The 18,108-nt window shown below is 33.0% G+C and overlaps 1 protein-coding gene across 1 annotated transcript; it reads left to right on the top strand.

Moving 5' to 3' along the window:
* Positions 1–384: 384 nt before the first annotated feature.
* Positions 385–15,723, top strand: LOC143228102 (G-protein coupled receptor 83-like). Its single transcript, XM_076459429.1, has 3 exons — positions 385–429; positions 1,272–1,493; positions 15,074–15,723. Exons 1-3 carry the CDS (start codon positions 394–396, stop codon positions 15,290–15,292), a joined length of 477 nt encoding a protein of 158 aa, XP_076315544.1. The 5' UTR covers positions 385–393; the 3' UTR covers positions 15,293–15,723.
* Positions 15,724–18,108: the final 2,385 nt, after the last annotated feature.

Here is an 18,108-nt window from a genome sequence, read left to right as displayed (position 1 = left end):
AAACAAACTGATTAAAATATTCATTATAATTACGTAAAGCTTTTCTACAGTGCATGCTTGTATTTAATTATACTTCACATAAGACATTATGTTATGCTTATTATTTTTAACGCTACATCATTCAGTCTCTTAGACTGTTGTGAATAAAAGTAGTATTTCAACAACACTATAGCTGCCACATTAATGCTGTCTATGCATTTTTTATTTCTTAGAATTTGTATCAGATACCTGAGAGTATATTTGTTTTACTTGTACAATCTTCATCTTTTTTTCAGCTGTACACGGTTGTTGTATTCGCTATGACGTTTTTACTTCCTTTGCTGGTTTTATCCTATGCGTATGCTACCATAGGCTTAAAATGTGGAAGCACAGTGCTCAGGGAACGCTCATAACATGCGAGACAGCCAACAATATCAATCTAAGACCAAGGTAAGGTCTACTGTGTAATAACTTCGTCTGGTTTATGTACTTGAACAAGGATGTATATATTTGTTATATAGGAAAATAAGTTGAATTTATAATATATACGTATATATATTTATATATATCTTTTTATTTTAATTAACATTGCACACTTAATCGTTTTCTTGACTGACAACATGAATATTTTTTAACATCTCTTATTAGACTTAGTTAGGATTATTCGCCTGAATAACGAAGTATTTCTTGAAATACTTAGTCATTTAAACTGCTCTGTGAAATTAGCCTCTCGGATAAATATGCAAACAGATGTCTCCCTCAGTAATGAAATTTTAACAGTAACTAAGAGAGAAAATATGCTTTATTCTAATGTTGAATATCTGACGTAAATCATTTTTATTATAACATATTTGTAGTAATATTACCTTCACACTTACTTTCAGCTGGTCTTTTTCATACCAAAGCTATGATAAAATAAAATACGTTAAAATGAGAAAGACCAAATGCTTTTTTGATACAGAATTAGTAGGTAATGGTTTTGAAATTATATACAAAAAATAATATTGATGGCGTATTTTTCATAGTGGAAGCATTGAAGTTAGTTGCTAGAAATCTAATATTACTTCTTGTTACTGTATGAACAATAATGTCGTATAAAAAGATGTTTTCTATTTCAGTTGAGGTAGATAAAAAAAAACAAAAAAACTTAATTACGTTCTAGTTTTAGCCAGACAATACACTTAGTCTTATTGACTGAAAGTTTCTGAATTTTGTGATCAACACACATACATCGAAGCGAAAACTTCTCATTTCAATGAAGGTTTATGAACACAGCAGTCTATATTTTTCAGGTTATCAAGATGTTGGCTGTTGTTGTCCTGCTTTTTGCTGTTTGCTGGCTTCCGATTCATATTTTCAACATGTTAATATATTTCAAGGAAGACTTCACTGTTGTTAGCAGCCAGGGAGAATACTTAGCTTTTGTTGTTTCCTTCTTTTGTTGCCATTGGTTTTCCATGGCCAACAGCTTCGTGAATCCGATCATTTACTGTTTCATGAGTGAGAATTTCAAGGTAACAAAATATACATTTTTTTACTAGTAGTCTAAACAACCAGCTGTTTCTTGTAGAGGTGAGAAATCTGATATTAGGTTTTACTTGCTAGTATTTAGTATAAAGACAATAATAAGATATAATATTCACTTACAGTAGTTAAAGTATGTGTACATACCTAGCATCACTTTTGAGAATATTTACTATATTAAGTTAAAGTATAAAATAAGTTTTATAAAATTACCATGAGCAAGTCAATATATACCCTCAGTAGTGCTTTGTTTAATCCAGTCTTATAGTTTACACATTCAGTCACTTTAACTTCTTTTATTGTTCTTTCGTAATTGACTAATCAAGGGTTGCATATTATCTTTTTATATGTATGTACTAGTAAAAGTTCCCAGCTTCGTTCTATTTGAATATGCTAGTGTATGTATTCTGAACCAATTTTAGCAAAAACATATAACCAAATACTTTTGTTGCTAAGCAACATGACATAAAAACCACTGTTTGAACGCATTTATATCACAACGCACTGACTTTTCTATATATTAAAATTTATTATATAAGAAACCACTTCTTTTTTTACACGCGTGCACTAACCCATATGCTTGTCTATCTGTATTTCTATTAGTAATGTAAGAAAACGCTGATCTTCTATGTGTTTTTCTGTTGATTTGCCTCATTATGAGTAATATCCAGGTGCACATTCTCAAGGTCCACTTAAAATGGGTTCAAAATTTCAGGTTTATAGGGTCTTTCCTCTTAGGTCTAGGGCAATCACATTTACTTTTCTATAGTGGTTTGTTGATAGCTTGCCTCATAATAAGATGCGCACATGCACATGGAATAATGATACCCACTTGCACATCCTCATGGTTCACTTAGTAGATGTGCAAAATTTAAGGTTTCTAGATTCGTTCTTCTTAGTTACGGCGGTCACACATTCGTTTCTACGTGTGTTTTAGCTTACTTCACAAAATATGCACTCGCGCACGTAGATGAATGAGTAATGATACCCAACTTCACACCCTCAGGGCCAACTTAGCTTGTGTGCAAAGTTTTAGAGTTCTACGTTCTTTTCTTTAGGATTTATAACACACAAATATGACCATCAGACACACCCATTTATATATGTAACTACATTCGACTCTATGTTTTCCAAATTGTTATTTATTATTATACCGGTTTCAAAGCACAGGGTACTCTGCAGTATAAGATCTATAAAATGCAGAAAATATCTCAACACGTTTTGAAAAGTAAAAATATTGAAGTCTAAAGATCTATAGTTTAAACAAAAATTAACTATACAAGTTTGTTTAAAACGAATCCTTAAATGAAAATCAACAATAAAATATTTTTGACGTTAACGACAAAATTGCAATAGACTACACAAAATACACATATTACAGATATTAATGTTATTTAAAAAGCTTTATTTAGTTTATCCTAAATGACATTAATCCTTCATGTACGAGCAAAAATTCCAGGCTCACTATCAGTAGCCCTCTCCTTCCAGAGGCTTAGCGGTGAATCTACGGACTTGTAACATAAACAATCGGGATTCAATACTTGTGGGGGTACATTACAAATTGTAAATTGTGTAGTTTTCTGCTTTACAATAAATAAACTATTTTATTAGCAACTCACTTCTTAACGACTTTCCGTTCAAATTCTGTCCTGGTAGGGGAGCTGTATGTTTATGGGCTTACAACTATAAAATTAATCGTTCGAATCTTTACTACAGACACAACAGATAGCCCATTATGGCTTTGCGAAAACCACAAACATTCCAATTCAGGGAAGTGTTTTTAAATTAGTCGTTTCTTCTTTTCATTAAAATTCCGAGAAAAGAAAATCTTAAAAGAGGGTCATTCAATCCGTTAAATTAATTGGAATTACAGAAATAAAAATGTGTACTTAATTAGGAGAAAAAATGTTTCGAATTTGTAATATGATACCTACATCTATTAACTCTTAGACTCAGGTTAGTAGTTTTTTTCAACACGCAATTCTTCGAGTGGAACTTTTTAAAAGAGAAATTGCATTTTGGGAATTACAATTAAAAGAATTTCTCGACATCAATAATTTCTGTACTTCTGATCCATGGCCAGGTGATTAGAGCGCTCGACTCGCAATATGAGGGTCGCGGGTTCGAATCTTTGCTACACCAAACATGCTCGCCCTTTCAGCCGTGGGAGAGTTGTAATGTTACATTCAAGCCCACTATTCGTTGGTAAAAGAGTAGCCCATGAGTTAGTGGTGAGTAGTGGTGACTAGATGCCTCCGCTCTAGTGTTAAACTGCAAATTAGGAATGTGTAACGCAGGTAATTCTCGTGTAGCTTTAAACAGAAATAAAGCGTTTTACTTTCATGGAAACATATTACTAGCATGTAAGCCATTTATTTAACTGAATCATTAGACACAGTGAGAAGCAGTTAGTAATTGAATTAGTGAGCCATTTTAATCTAAAATAATGCGAAGTAGTTTCATATTTTTAGGTACCTGAATTACAAAATATTTACTGCCTTTGATATATATACCTTCATATCTAAGTACTTTCAAAACAATATACAATAAATTACTCAGCGGTTCAGTAATTTTATTACTGCTTTCCACAGTAAGTGGGAGATTAACATATCTAACTGGTTTGGGGGGACTAACATATCTAACTGGTTGGGCAACTAAAGATATTCTGATCTTTGCTCTCTAAAATATTCTTTCAAATTTTACTGTTGTACAACTTGGATAAAATATGTAGTTTTCCCAATCTATTATCACTCTAATTTAACATGTAAAGGTGTTTTATAAAAGGAAAACTATTAAATATATATATATATATATGTTGGAGTAGAAAACAGTTTTGTGCCATTTTATAAATACAACTCCTGTTTCTTCTTTCACAGGTGTTCACAGCATTATTTTTCACAACAACGAACAAATAACAGAATAAGCAATTGTAGAAATACTTGAAAGTTTTTTTTGAAATTATTCTGTTTTGTTCAACTGCTATATCGTTAAAACATCGTTAGTTTTTCTATGACTGAACCTAAAAACTCGAAAATAGGCCTTTAGCCATTCTATAAGATTAAAAACAAGGATGCATTTTTAAAGTGGAGTTAAACTCATAATTACAGAAACGAGAGAAACTAAAATCATAAATATAGAAGGCTGGACTAGTAGATAGTCAATTTGAATAGGAAATCAAATATGATGGACATGTGATAAACTGTATAGGGTTGTATAACGATGACTTACGACGCTACAAGCTACTGGATACAGCGCCTTTTATTTCTAGGTTATCTTAAATACTCGCGGCACTTGAAATTCTTCAAGACAAGATACGAGTAAATTAATCTATTAGACCTTAGGGGCGTGATCAAATACATCAGTCGAAAGGATTTAACTTCTGAATATAAAACTCTAATTAGATCTAACATCAGGCAAGTTTGTTCGTTTGTTTGTTACTTTGAAGTTCGCACAAAACTACTCGAGGGCTATCTGTGCAAGCCGTCCCTAATTTAGCAGTGTAAGACTAGAGGGAAGGCAGCTAGTCATCACCACCCACCGCCAACTCCTTGCGCTCCTCTTTTACCAACGAATAGTGGGATTGACCGTCACATTATAACGCCCCAACGGCTCAAAGGGCGAGTATGTTTAGCGTGACGGGGGATGCGAACCCGCGACCCTCAGATTACGAGTCGCACGCCTTAACACGCTTGGCCATGCCGGGCCCATCAGGCAAGAGAGGATGAAGCTATGAACTAATAGTTTGTATATTAGAGAAAAAAATAGCTCGAGCCGATTTGTCGCGGCTGAAAAAAAAAGCATTTTATTATCAGTGTGAATAGGTTTAGATGCTGTATAGATTTGTTTAGTGTTAGTAAATGCACATGTGAGGCTGTATGGAGGCTTTCTGCCTCTAAGGACAAATGCAGATTTAGTATTCTTTTTTTATGGTATTTAAAAGGAAGTGGATGTACAAGCAGTATTGTGTAAAACATTATTGATAGAGACAGCTATAAGGGTCGTATTTTGTTGTTTAATGTCAGAAAAAGAAAGTGTAAATACTGTATTCCACTGACTTTTTGCCAGTAAAAGAAATTTTAGAGGGTGTTTTAAATTGTTTGTTTGACATTTATATGTCATTAGAGGCAAGTGGAGAACAAATATTAATTTTTTTTACTATTTGTAGAGGTAGGTTGGTAGTATCACTGAGTCGATTATTTAGTAGGAACAGGGTTATAGTGTGTAATGATTTGTTGTTCTTTTTATCAGCATATAGAAGTAGATTATGAGTGAATACTGAGTTGTTTAGCGTCAGTATTATAAGTATATGTAAATTAAGATAATTAATTTCAGTTATGCTTTATGTTGGAAATGCAGTAACTTGTTTAATCAGATATAACTGAAGCTGTAGAGGGAGCATTGAGTTAGCTGCCGTCAACCCAAAATACCTTGTGGATTTATTGCGTTGTTTAGTGTTCCAAGCAAGTCATGGAATTCGGTTGAAATCTTTAATCTTAGTACAATTGTATGTCAAAATTGTGATTGAATATTTCTATGTTATTAAGGGCAGAAATGTCTATAATGACTTTCTGGAGTAGTGAAAGTCTAACAAAGTAGAGAGTTGCATCTTTGTGTATTGTGAAAATACGCCACCAACAAATAGAGAAAAAAAATAGAAACATTAATATTTATAAATGGCTGACAAAACATTTTTATCATTTTAAGCGAGTGAGTAACAATTAACATATATTTATAACAGTGTACTGAAATAAGTTTCTTATAAATAATTTTTATTTCTACACAGTATTCCTTGAATAAATCGCCATGTATTCACATAGAAGTGGTTAAACTGGATTATTAGAAAGATAATGTTTCAGTTTTTTTAAAAAAAGTACATCATTCTATAAAATAATTTTAATCAGTTTGTTTGTTTATGAATTTCGTGCAAAGCTACATGAAGGCTATCTGCGTTATCCATCTCTTATTTAGCAGTGTAAGACTAGAGTGAAGGCAGCTAGTCATCACCACTCATCGCTAACTCTTGGGCTACTCTTTCACCAACTAAGAGTGGGATGACAATCGTATTATAACGCTCCCACGGGTAAAAGGGCGAGAATGTTTGGTGCGATAGGAATTCGAACCCGCGACCCTCAGATTATGAGTCGAACGCCTTAACCCACCTGGGCATGACAGGCCGATTTTTCTTTTCATCGGAGCCTCTCGAGTTGATAAATTCTGTATGTTGCATATCTGAAAACTAACTTGTGCGATATGCAGTATCAAGAAATATGTATGTAAGTGTAAATGATTTTTCTTTCAAGTATTTTCTAAAGGGCACAGTGTAAAAAGGATTTATAGTAGTGGTAAATTTATGCGTGCATAAAAAGCGTAATTGATGTTATAGCGACACTTAAAATGTTAAGATAATAAACAATGGAAAAAGCCTCGTGATTTCTACGATTTTTATTAAACTCTTATCAGCGTAGCACGTAAATGTCTTCAGCTAAAACGCTAGTACCCGTAATATTAGAAGAAATATTGATTTTCACATTAATCATGAGTTTATTTATTTTTTCTTATATTTACACACACGAACATCTTATTATAATATTCACTTTTCATTTCTGGCTAACATTATCCGTCCTCCATTAAATAGGTGATTTCATTACGAACAAATGTAAACATTTCTGATTAGATAGTCTTCTATAAATAATAAGTCGTTTTTCCCTCTACCTTAAATAATCATTTCTGGTCAAACCGCGCTGTGTTTGTTTTGCTTACGCGAACAATAAATCAGAAAACTAAACGAAGCAGAAGCCATTTGCTTTCATGTAATACTTTAAAAAAGCACAATAAGTAACCTTGTTGACTAGCTGCAGTGATAACACAGTCCTGTTAACGTCTGGGCGGCATGATGAAAGGTGGAAATAAAGCTTTCGTACTTGTATGTAACATTGCACGTGAACGCTTAAGGATAGATTTGGTAATTGATTTCAGGGGACTGTTTGTTTATACTTAATAACTAAGCTATACTACGGGATATATGTGCTCTTCCCACCACAGTTATCGAAACTCGGTACTAACGTTTCAATTCCGCAGACATACTGTGGTGTCACGAGAAATCCATGCAGTATTTTTCAGCTATTAGGATCAGTTAGTAAAACACCTGTTCTTATTAATTCCTTATAGCTCAAACAGCCTAAATTTTGCAAAATGAGTTCTGATTAATGATATCCGTGCTATGGCTGTCAGTGTGCTGCGTTTATTATTTTGTTAAATAGCTTTTTTTTTTTACAAACATTTCCAGAGAAATAATAAACTAAAACCAATAAATACTGTTAACGTATTGTTCTCTGCTTAATCATGGTCGAATTTACATCAATACTTGTGTATAAATGTAGTTGTTTATTAGCGCTGAAAATGAGATTAATTTCTGAAATTGATGTTTACTGGCTGTAAAATATAATGGTTTATATATACATATACTACTTAATTTGTAATTGGTAAATTATACTTAAAACATAATATACTGCACGATTGTACTACTATTTTAACGGTTAGTACACAATTCGATTAGCAGTCATTCATAATAATATGACAAGAGATCTTTACACGCTATAAGGTTTATTACCATTTTATCTGTTCAGAGTTTGCTCAGTGCATAGTGGAGTATTTTACACGCTTCATAAATAAACAACCTTAAGCTCCAAAGCAAAATCTTTAATTATTTATTGTTCAAACTTTCCGTTTAATTACTTACTGGCTTTTGGCGTTTCAAACCCTAACATTAAATGCTTAGTGTTGCATATCAAATAAGTTGGTTGGTTGTTTAGTGTCTATTGATGCAGATATCCCAGTTGCTTTGTGCCAATTCACCCTTGACATTGGTCAGTGTCATTGGTGAACACATGTTTAAAATAGTGCCATCGATCGCAAGGTAAAAATAATAACGAAGTGTTTTCTGGAAACAGATATGCTGCTGAGAAAATAAATTAAAATACTATTTGTGCACATCCCTAATTTGAAATATTTATGAGAAATGTGTGAAAATCATCTTACAATCTGTGTAATTTTTGTTATTGTTATTGTACCTAATTGTTGTGTCCATCTCGACATCTTAGTATTACTAAATCATTTAAACCATTATTATTGCTACAATAATACTTAAAAAAAGGTGCAAGTTATCAAAAATTGCATAATCTTCAGCTTCGTAATGGTGTAAAATTTCTAAGTCTCTGAGACAATTAAGTTAACATCTTAGTACTTATCTTGATATCACTTACATCATACCCACGCAGATAGCTCTCGTGTAGCTTTGCACAAAATTCAAAACACTTAAAATCAAGCTGATTCATTAATTCATTTATAGCTGAGCCTCGTGAGCATTTGTAACTTTTGATAAAAGTATAAAATACAATCGTTACAAAACATAATTAAACGTTTTTCATCTGCATTTAAAGGCGATATTTCTGTTAGGTAATTTACCTGTGTTAATTGTATTTTTATCACCGTAAGTGAACTGGGCGTGGTTACCTTGACGTGATTGTAGCTGCAGAGATCATGACTCTCCTACTTACTACTACTGACGTAGAACGTGCGTCGCTTTATGAAGTTATTGTTGCATTGTGAGATAGATAATAAAATTCCACTAGTCAGTTAGAGAATAAACAATTCTTAAGTTTACTTTTCAACTTTTATGTATACCCACGTAGATGGTATTCTACACCCATCAAATTAACAGTACACAGAAAAAATATATATTATATGTACGTATATATATATACATACATATATAACTTTCCTTCATCGAATGAGTTTTTTAAAGGTTTTACTTTATGTTCACAAACACATTGTAATTACCCTTTGGGGACCTTCGTTCAGAGCAGTTTGAAATTAGTATTCTTATGTATTTGTGGTACATTTTGTCGGAAATGAAAAGAAACATTATTCTTTTTTTATGGAATTTGTACGTAGAAAAAAAAAACTATCAAACTGGTAATGTTACCGTAACTGTTTCGTCCACCACGCCTACTTAAGGAATTCATTATTGTTCTATGTACATCATAAAAACAAAGTGCAATGCCACAAACAAAACCTTCTTTAAAAACATGCTAACAGCGATGTGGAAAGTATAGCTATAAATAATTGTAAAATAGTCAGATTCCTCTTTGAGTGCTTGTATTACTATAGTTTCTTAAACGCTTCACTTAGTTTATTTACGTGATGAAATTAGCATTAGATTTGGCTGTTACATGTACTTTAAGTATATATTCTTTAGCTTAAGTACAAGCAGAATTATATTTTTAAAAATTTTCTTACACTCCATAATGTGCTTTATGGTCTAAGACGCCTCATATATTGTGATGTGACGTAAAAATATTTATGTACAAAATTATCTGATATGTTATTTAATATTGATGGGTGTGAAATGAAAACAAAAACAAATTATTAGACTTTGTTCCAAATATTCAATTAATAAATTTTTCGTCATCTACAATGTTCGTTCGGTCTCTACTGAAATAATTCTTTAAAGCGAGGTAACCATTTACACATGGCTTTGGTTTGTTTTTGAATTTCGAGCAAAGTTACACCAAGTCTACCTGCCAATTGAGTAATATAAGACAAGAGGGTAGACAGCTAGCCATCACCATCATCCCCCGTCACCTCTTGGGTTGCTTTTTTACCAATAAATAATGGGTTTAGCCGTCACATAGTGCCCCGACTATTGAAAGGGCGAGCATGTTTGGTGTGACGGGGATACGATTCGAATGCCTTATCACCTGGCCAGATGGTTTTGGGGTAAATACAAAATAATTGTCAATAAGAAGGGATTTTATTAATTTGACGTTTGAAACCAATCCTAAAAACTTTATTAATTAGACGTTTGTAACTAACCCTGAATGATACCTCTTTGTCTCTTCTAGGCAAGAGCACTGCATAGCCCCAATAATTTACATTGGATTAACTGAGTGAATTTAACTCTTGGAATTTTTAAAATTATTTGTTCTGTGTTGCAATATATTTATTATTATATTTACTCGTATAATTTCAATTAATTAGTTCAGTTTCTTATGCTATGTTAGTTGCTATTATTTAAGATATCTCTATTACTTTAACTAATTATATTATATAATCTATCTGTGTGTGTGTTTTTCTCATAGCAAAGCCACATGGGCTATCTAGTGAGTCAACCGAGGAAAATTGAGCCCCTGATTTTAGTGTTGTAAATCCGTAAACTTACCGATATACCAGTGTGGTACGACCAGATTATTCTCTCTGGATGCTGTGTTTATTTGTTACATGTATAAGATCGTCTACGTACCCATGCGTAAAAGATGAAAAATTAAATAAGAAATTATTTGTTATTTAGAATTACCTCTTGTCTGATCGAATAGTGGAGTTTGAATGTCATTTAAAATAATGTAGTGTTTAAATATATAATAGGTCTAATTCTAATGTATTATTGCAAGTATAACCTACTTGTACTGTTTTAATTCGCTTTGTTTCAGTGAAGTGCACTGTTTCTTGTTCAACTTAACTTTACGTATCGAAGCCCAGCCAGCCTCATGACCTTTAGTATTTGGATGATAACATCGGTGATAATGATCTGTATCAGATTTAGTATAACTAAAATTAGATTAACATTCTTCTGGTCAGAAACATGTATTGTATTTTAATGTATTTGGTGTTGTACTTGATACAGCTTGGATGTTTTATCTCTATTATTAACATTTATCTTCTGATGTTTATCATTAAGGTGATAGAAACTAAGTGATCAGAATTTAAAAGGTTTAACCCATTTTTAGTATTAGTTAGTTAGTTATCACCATTAGATTCCATCTAGGAACATAGGGCCGCAATCGCTTGCGGATTCTTCAACAAGTATTTAAGTGAGTAGGTTGTTAGCCCACTGCACCGAGCCGTCCCTAATTTAGCAGTGTAAGACTAGAGGGAAGGCAGCTAGTCATCACCACCCACCGCCAATTTTTTGGGCTACTCCTTTACCAACGAATAGTGGGATTGACCGTCACATTATAACGCCCCCACGGCTGGGAGGGCGAGCATGTTTGGTGCGACGCGGGCGCGAACCCACGACTCTCGAATTACGAGTCGCACGCCTTACGCGCTTGACCATGCCAGACCATTTTTAAAATAGTCACTCCTAAAATCCTCAGTAAACTAGACTCACTATTTTCCCCCAAGTTTGTCGGAATGCTTATCTTCAAAATGGCTTCAATTTTTTTAAATTCCGATTTTATTATACTATTACCCACAACAAATGCTAACTTGATAAACGTTTTTTGGAGAGAAAACAACGTTTCGGCAAATGTATATCATATTTCAGTAAAATCATTATTTTTCGCCAAGTTGATATACATATATCAAAAACTAATCTTTTAAAATAGGGTGAAGAGAAGCGAGAAGCAAAAGTTTCTGAGTACTTGAGGTTCTCATTCACGCTAAAAATATTTTTTTTCAGAATTTCAGAGATTTTTTAAACCTAAACCCTTGTCACAATTTTGATATTATTTGAGCTTTTATGGAAATTAAATTTTGCTTAGATTTGATGTCTAAAGGCCGGGCTTCCTGAAGTTTGTCAAATCTCTAGGGTAAGACATCATTATTGCTCTCTAGAATCGATCATGGGAAGTGACAGTCGATTATCAAAAAAACAACAAGAAAAAAATGTGAGGAGAAGAAACCAGTTCATCTGCTCCTCTACTGATATAAATCCAATGCCCGCTGCAAACGACGTAACCCAAGACGTACCTTCAGTTGTTTCTGTTTTGCTGAATGTGCATGGTTAGGCTTTCCTTGCCCGGGTTACAGCAGATAAAGGCCAGTTACTTTGTTGTATTTGTTATATTACTTCCAGAAGAGCTGTGTCCTAGCTATTTTGATACTGGTGACTCGTTTCCTTTTAAACAACCTGCATCCTTTTGCCAGTTACACACTAGCTCAATATGGTTGTCGGGAGGGGCTCAGCTCGTAATCTGCAGATCGCGGGTTCAACTACCCATATACTCATTGTTTCAGCAGTGGGGGCACTTTAATGGGACTCAATCCAATTATTAATTGTTAAAATAATTGCCCAATAGCTTGTGGCGGGTAGTGTTCACTAGCCGTCTTCCATCTAGTCTATCACTGCTAAATTAGGGACAGCTAGTGCATATAATCCTCCAGTAGCGATCTATCCTCGAAATTCAAAACAAATCAAAGCTCAAAAAAAATGTCTAGAAATATGAGATACCTTTGCAACAACTTTAAGCAAAGGTTCTTACTCGTTCAGCAAAATTCAGTTAAATAACAAAACCTGAAAACACAATGTTCTACTAGTGTTTTCTTGACAGGAACGATCACTTTAAATCTATCAGTATGTAAGAACTATATGGTGTGAATGTTCCAAAGTGTAACTAAACTTCATTTGATTTATTTTCGTATTTACTTAGTATTGAAATATTTTTGTATTTCTTACTGGAACATTCAGCGGGTGTTGTTGTTTAGCGTGAACGTATAAAATGGGCTATCTATGTTCCGTTCATCTCGTGGAATCTAATACCAAACCTTTGTGTTGTGCATCTTTTAAACTTATCGCAGATTCACGATGATGGAACTTTTATTGTTCACCGTTTGTCGCAAAGCTGTTAAGGCTACTTGCTGCGGTTCAGATTTCGAAATGTCGACCAGAAGGAAGAAAACTGGGCGGTATCACTCACTACCAACTATTGGTTACTCTTTAATAATGAATTGCGAGACTGGTTGTAACATTATATCGCCCACAAAAAGAAAGGGCTATCATGTTGGATATAGGCTTTCCATTAATCGAATAGTTGGGTTTGATTTAACGGTCAGCGTTATATAATACATCCACAGCTTCAAAATGTAAGTGTGCGATGATTTTGGTTAAAAATAAAAAGACTGATCTGCATTCGATCCAGCTGGTCTGACTTGAAAGTAACAGTGTACTAGAGTGTTTATTAGTCAATTGTGATACTGTTCAATATTTGACAGCTATAGATTTATAAAACGAAAACAGTTGTTAGATAATAACTCAGTGGTAATTTTGTGTTAAATATTTGATAATTTTTATGTACACGAAAATAAATCAGAGTAAACACGTAGCGTTTTTTCTTACTATGTGAATGAAAAGCTGTATTTATTAAATAATCAAATGCTAGCATGATAACCAAATTTACAACTCTGTTTTCAATCAATAAACATATTAAATATTTTATTTCACTAATTTAGGGTTTCATATTTCTAACAATTGTCGTCTATATTTTGTATTTAAGTGATAAGATATAAAATTCAGCAGAGCATTTTTAAAGTGGAAAATAGTACCATTGATTATTTAGCTAATCAGCATTAACGTCGACTGACATATGCTGCTGTAAGCCTTCACATTATCTAATCCCAATTTTGAAGCAGTGGAATGACGCGCGTCTCATATTAGAATTAATAATACGAGGACCAATTGTTATATTCACAATATTTATTTATCACAACCTCGATCGATAATATTTCATCCATGCAATCGTTTGACAAACATAATAATTTGACAGGCGTTATTAAGTCTCTGTACATAAAACATTAGTGATACGTTACACATGCTCAACTGTATTAAAGCCTTTAAACGGATATCTCTCGACTAAGCAGCATTTGGAGTTTGAAAGGTCAACTTATTAAGGCCCGAGACCACTTAGCTTTTATAATTGTTAAAATGATGTTTTCTGGTAGCATTATCTACTTTCATCACAGAAATATACTAAACCCTCAATGTAACTCAGTTATTGTCACTAAAAGCAAAAACATATCCATAAAATTTGACTTCATCCTTTGGGAGTTACGTTACCAGTGGTCTATCTAGTCTTTCTTTACATACAGAACGTTCTGTAACTTATGTTTAGAAAAATCGATGTTACATTGAGACAAGAAAATTGAAATATTACATTTACAACAGAACTATTCGAAACTTTTTTTATTTTATAAATGAAGTTAAACTATTCTTTATGTGAGCTTTCAAATATTACTTTTCCATCCTGCTTTCAGCTTGCTTGTTTTTAATGCAAGACAACTTTGGACTATATGTTGTGTTCATTACGCGAAATCGAACCTCGTATTTTAGCATTATAAGTCAGTTTTCTTACTGCTTTTCCGTTAGAGGACCTTGTTTATTGGATAGCAGCTATTTTCCTTAGGATGCAAAAATATCAAGTGAAAATGATTTTAACTATACATAACTGTCCTCCCACTGTTCAAGTATGATGATCAAGTAATTAGATATATTAAAGCTCTTACATGATATCTATATATGTGTGTGTATATGATCATATTTCATAGTACTTTGAAGACAAATGTCATAAATAATATAGTTTAAAGTATAAGTGTATTTGTAAAAGTGACTCAGCAATAAAAGCTGTGTAACAAGAGCATCATCACCCAAGGTACTTGTTTTGTGAATAAATTATTTTAAACTACGAGTAGTTCAGTGCAATTGTAAAATAGCTTTTCAATTTAAATTATAATGTCTTAGTTAGATATTCAAAGTCAAACGCTGTTAACACTTGACTATTGCTGTTTCTTATCTTAGGCTGATTTGAAACAAATCTGTTTTATCTGTTATACGTGGAGAACAAAAACAGTCACGAGACTGAACGTCCACTTCACTCGAAGCCGTTATACCAGTTCCTTCCGCACAACAACTGACGTCCTCGTAACAGCTAATAACTGCAACAGGGTGAATGTTCCTCCCCCTCCTCTGATTAAGATGAAGTCATTTTCCTGTTCCTTGTCTGAAAAAATCTTCTAATTTCCTCGAAGAAGCTTCTTGAACTTGATTTGATTCTTTCTTCTCAGGCGTTTAAACTCACTGTCAAATGTTTTATTTGATGATCGTTCGAACGTGTATTATATTTGAAATGTATTTCTCAATAGGTAAATTTTACGAGTTTAGTGAATATAGGAAATTATACAACCCCATTTTTTACTGTACTTACTTTGTAAAATTCCTTGTCTTATTCTGTATTGAAAACTGATTTTATTTGGAAAAATTGATTATAATATTAATGTTAATAATCACCGCACTACAAAAATAAATAATGTGATTTAAACTAATTGTGACAATGTTCAGTACATTGTTATATTCAATGTTGAAACGTACAGCGTTATTCCTATAATGATTTGCTATAAAATACTACACAATTTTAAGAATGTAGCTATATACTGAAAATACATTATAGAGATATTTTGTTAAAATCATCAACACTATTTTATATGTATTGATGATATAAGACAAATAGTAAAGCGAACGATGAGTTGAAGTTAACAAATTATTTTTAGCATTAGTTTAATTTATAAGAAAAATACTTCGTTAAAATATCTGTGTTTTAGCAAATGAAAGATACGTGTGGTAAATATGTTTGAATATTCATGTGTACTACATATAGTTACTTACGGAATAATATATTGGTTTACGTGTGTCTTTCGTAAAAATATGTGACCATGTCAAATTCGAAGAGTCAATAGTACATAATAAAGTCTAGGAATTTTGCGCCAATAGTTCATGGCTGCGTAAAGAACTTTTGTGCCAGTAATATGCGAAGTGATCTGTCCGAAGTGTCAGTAAGTTACAGTGCCATTTGGACCTTTTTAACAATGGACGTTATGGAGTTAATTTTTTCACTTCGAATCTTAGGATCTCTAGAGTGTATCTCATCAATATTCAATGTCAAATGTCACATATTCATGGACTACTATTTATAGAATTTATAGTTTTCAATGATCATTGCAGAAGATGTACTATCGTGTATTTTAAGTTAGATATAAAACAGGGTTTTATAATGTAACGAATAAGAGGCGAAGTAATCTCAGTTCACTTCATTATCAGCTTAGAGATTCACATCAGCTACTGTAGAAAACAGACACCGTGTACGTGCAGGATGGATATTCTGTTGTTATATTCGGATTAGTCATTACGTGTAAAACCAAAACTATTGTTTTCGTGCTGGTATGCATAGATTTCAACCCTTATAAAACATTTGATGGTTGAGATATATTAAGCTCTTGGTATATAAACCTTAACCACGTATTGGACCCACTGTTGCTCTTTTATGGAAACAACTAATTATTAAAGTTTAATATCATATGGTGTTGAAAAAATAGATATCAAAATACAGCACTATTCTTTTAACGTTGTGATGCTCTCGTCCTAAAGTTTTAACATGCATGGAATAAAATGTACAATTTTATTACCAGGAACTTGTGACCACATGCGCATAAATATTTCTAAAGCTTAACTATGTTATAATAATATATTAGTTGGATAAAGCAAGAATTTTGTGATGCACCATTCTCATTTTATATATTATCCACATATCATTTCTTTTGTTCGTCAATCAAATAGTGTCGATTGCAGTAAATTTATTCTCTTGTCTTACAATGTATGATGACACTGTTCATGCATATGAATATTTGTCCTTAAACAGGAAATAACCTTCAGAAATGTGATAAATATAATAAAATAAAAATATTTATTTAGAATAACTGTGCTATGAATTACAGCTTATATTTTCCTGGTGAGGAAATGCACACTAACTGATTACATGACGTGACTGCTCTTCTCTACAGTATTATAAATGACTGAGTCAAGCACATTCGCAATCACTCTAACAAACATGGGGACACACAAAATTAAAATGTGTTGAATAAAATGTTTGCTGCGAGTAGAATTGTGGCCACAAACATAGACTAAGAGAAAGATGGTTAAATACGATGGTACAGTTTAACCATCATCAGAAAATACACCAATCGGCAGATATTTAATGTAGAGCAAGTCATATTTACCTTCGCCTTGTCTTGGAAAGAACGTTGCAGCAAATGGACTATGGAAGTGGTAGACCATTGCATAAGCTGATAATCGTAGATTGAAACTTGAGAAAAAAACGTTAAGTGGTATAAAAAGTACAGATATTGAATTAATGAGGACTGGCAAAAATTGATACGTTATAATGAACCAGGTTTTGCCCTCTTTTACACAAAGAAGAGAAAACAAATTTGGAAAAGGCCACACGAAAACTCCACTACTCTTGCGTGGTTTAAGCTGTTCACGCCTCTGGTGGTGAAAGTAATGGTTAAAGGCAAGTTTTCCTACTCTAATGTATACCTCCTGCTGTCTTGAGAAGACATCATGATTGAATGCTACAGCTTACTTTAGTATAATTTCTGATCGAATACATCTAGTAATACTTCTTATGTACACTGATGGGTTCAACTACTTCCATGACGACAATGATGTCCATATTGTACACGCATGGTTTAAAAAATATCAGTTTAAATGTCTTCCATAACCACCTCAGACAAATCGATTTCGCCATTACATTCCTCTGCCTACTTCTATTGCGTAGAATATTTTTGTAAAAAAATATTTACGACACTTACCACTTTTCCCAGTAGCTTATTGATTCTATGCCACACCATGTCATGGCTGTTAGTCCTGTGAACGGCAGTCAAACTCATACTTGGGTATCGACCTTAATAAAGTGGCCAGCAAGTGTATACATAATGATAAACATTATATGGTCCCTATGACATTCAAGCACCTTTAAAGTGGATGTGTTAGTTTTGAGG

This window comes from Tachypleus tridentatus, chromosome 10, assembly GCF_004210375.1.
Source record: "Tachypleus tridentatus isolate NWPU-2018 chromosome 10, ASM421037v1, whole genome shotgun sequence".
NCBI classification, from domain to species: Eukaryota; Metazoa; Arthropoda; class Merostomata; order Xiphosura; family Limulidae; genus Tachypleus; species Tachypleus tridentatus.
The sequence above is the reverse complement of the archived record's forward strand: the minus strand, read 5'-3'. Positions and strand labels throughout refer to the sequence as shown.

Coding starts and splice junctions, on each gene's coding strand:
- LOC143228102 (XM_076459429.1), top strand. CDS start 394: ATGCGAGACAGCCAACAATATCAATCTAAGACCAAG. Junction 430..1,271: donor AATATCAATCTAAGACCAAG/GTAAGGTCTACT, acceptor TATATTTTTCAG/GTTATCAAGATGTTGGCTGT. Junction 1,494..15,073: donor TCATGAGTGAGAATTTCAAG/GTAACAAAATAT, acceptor TTCTTATCTTAG/GCTGATTTGAAACAAATCTG.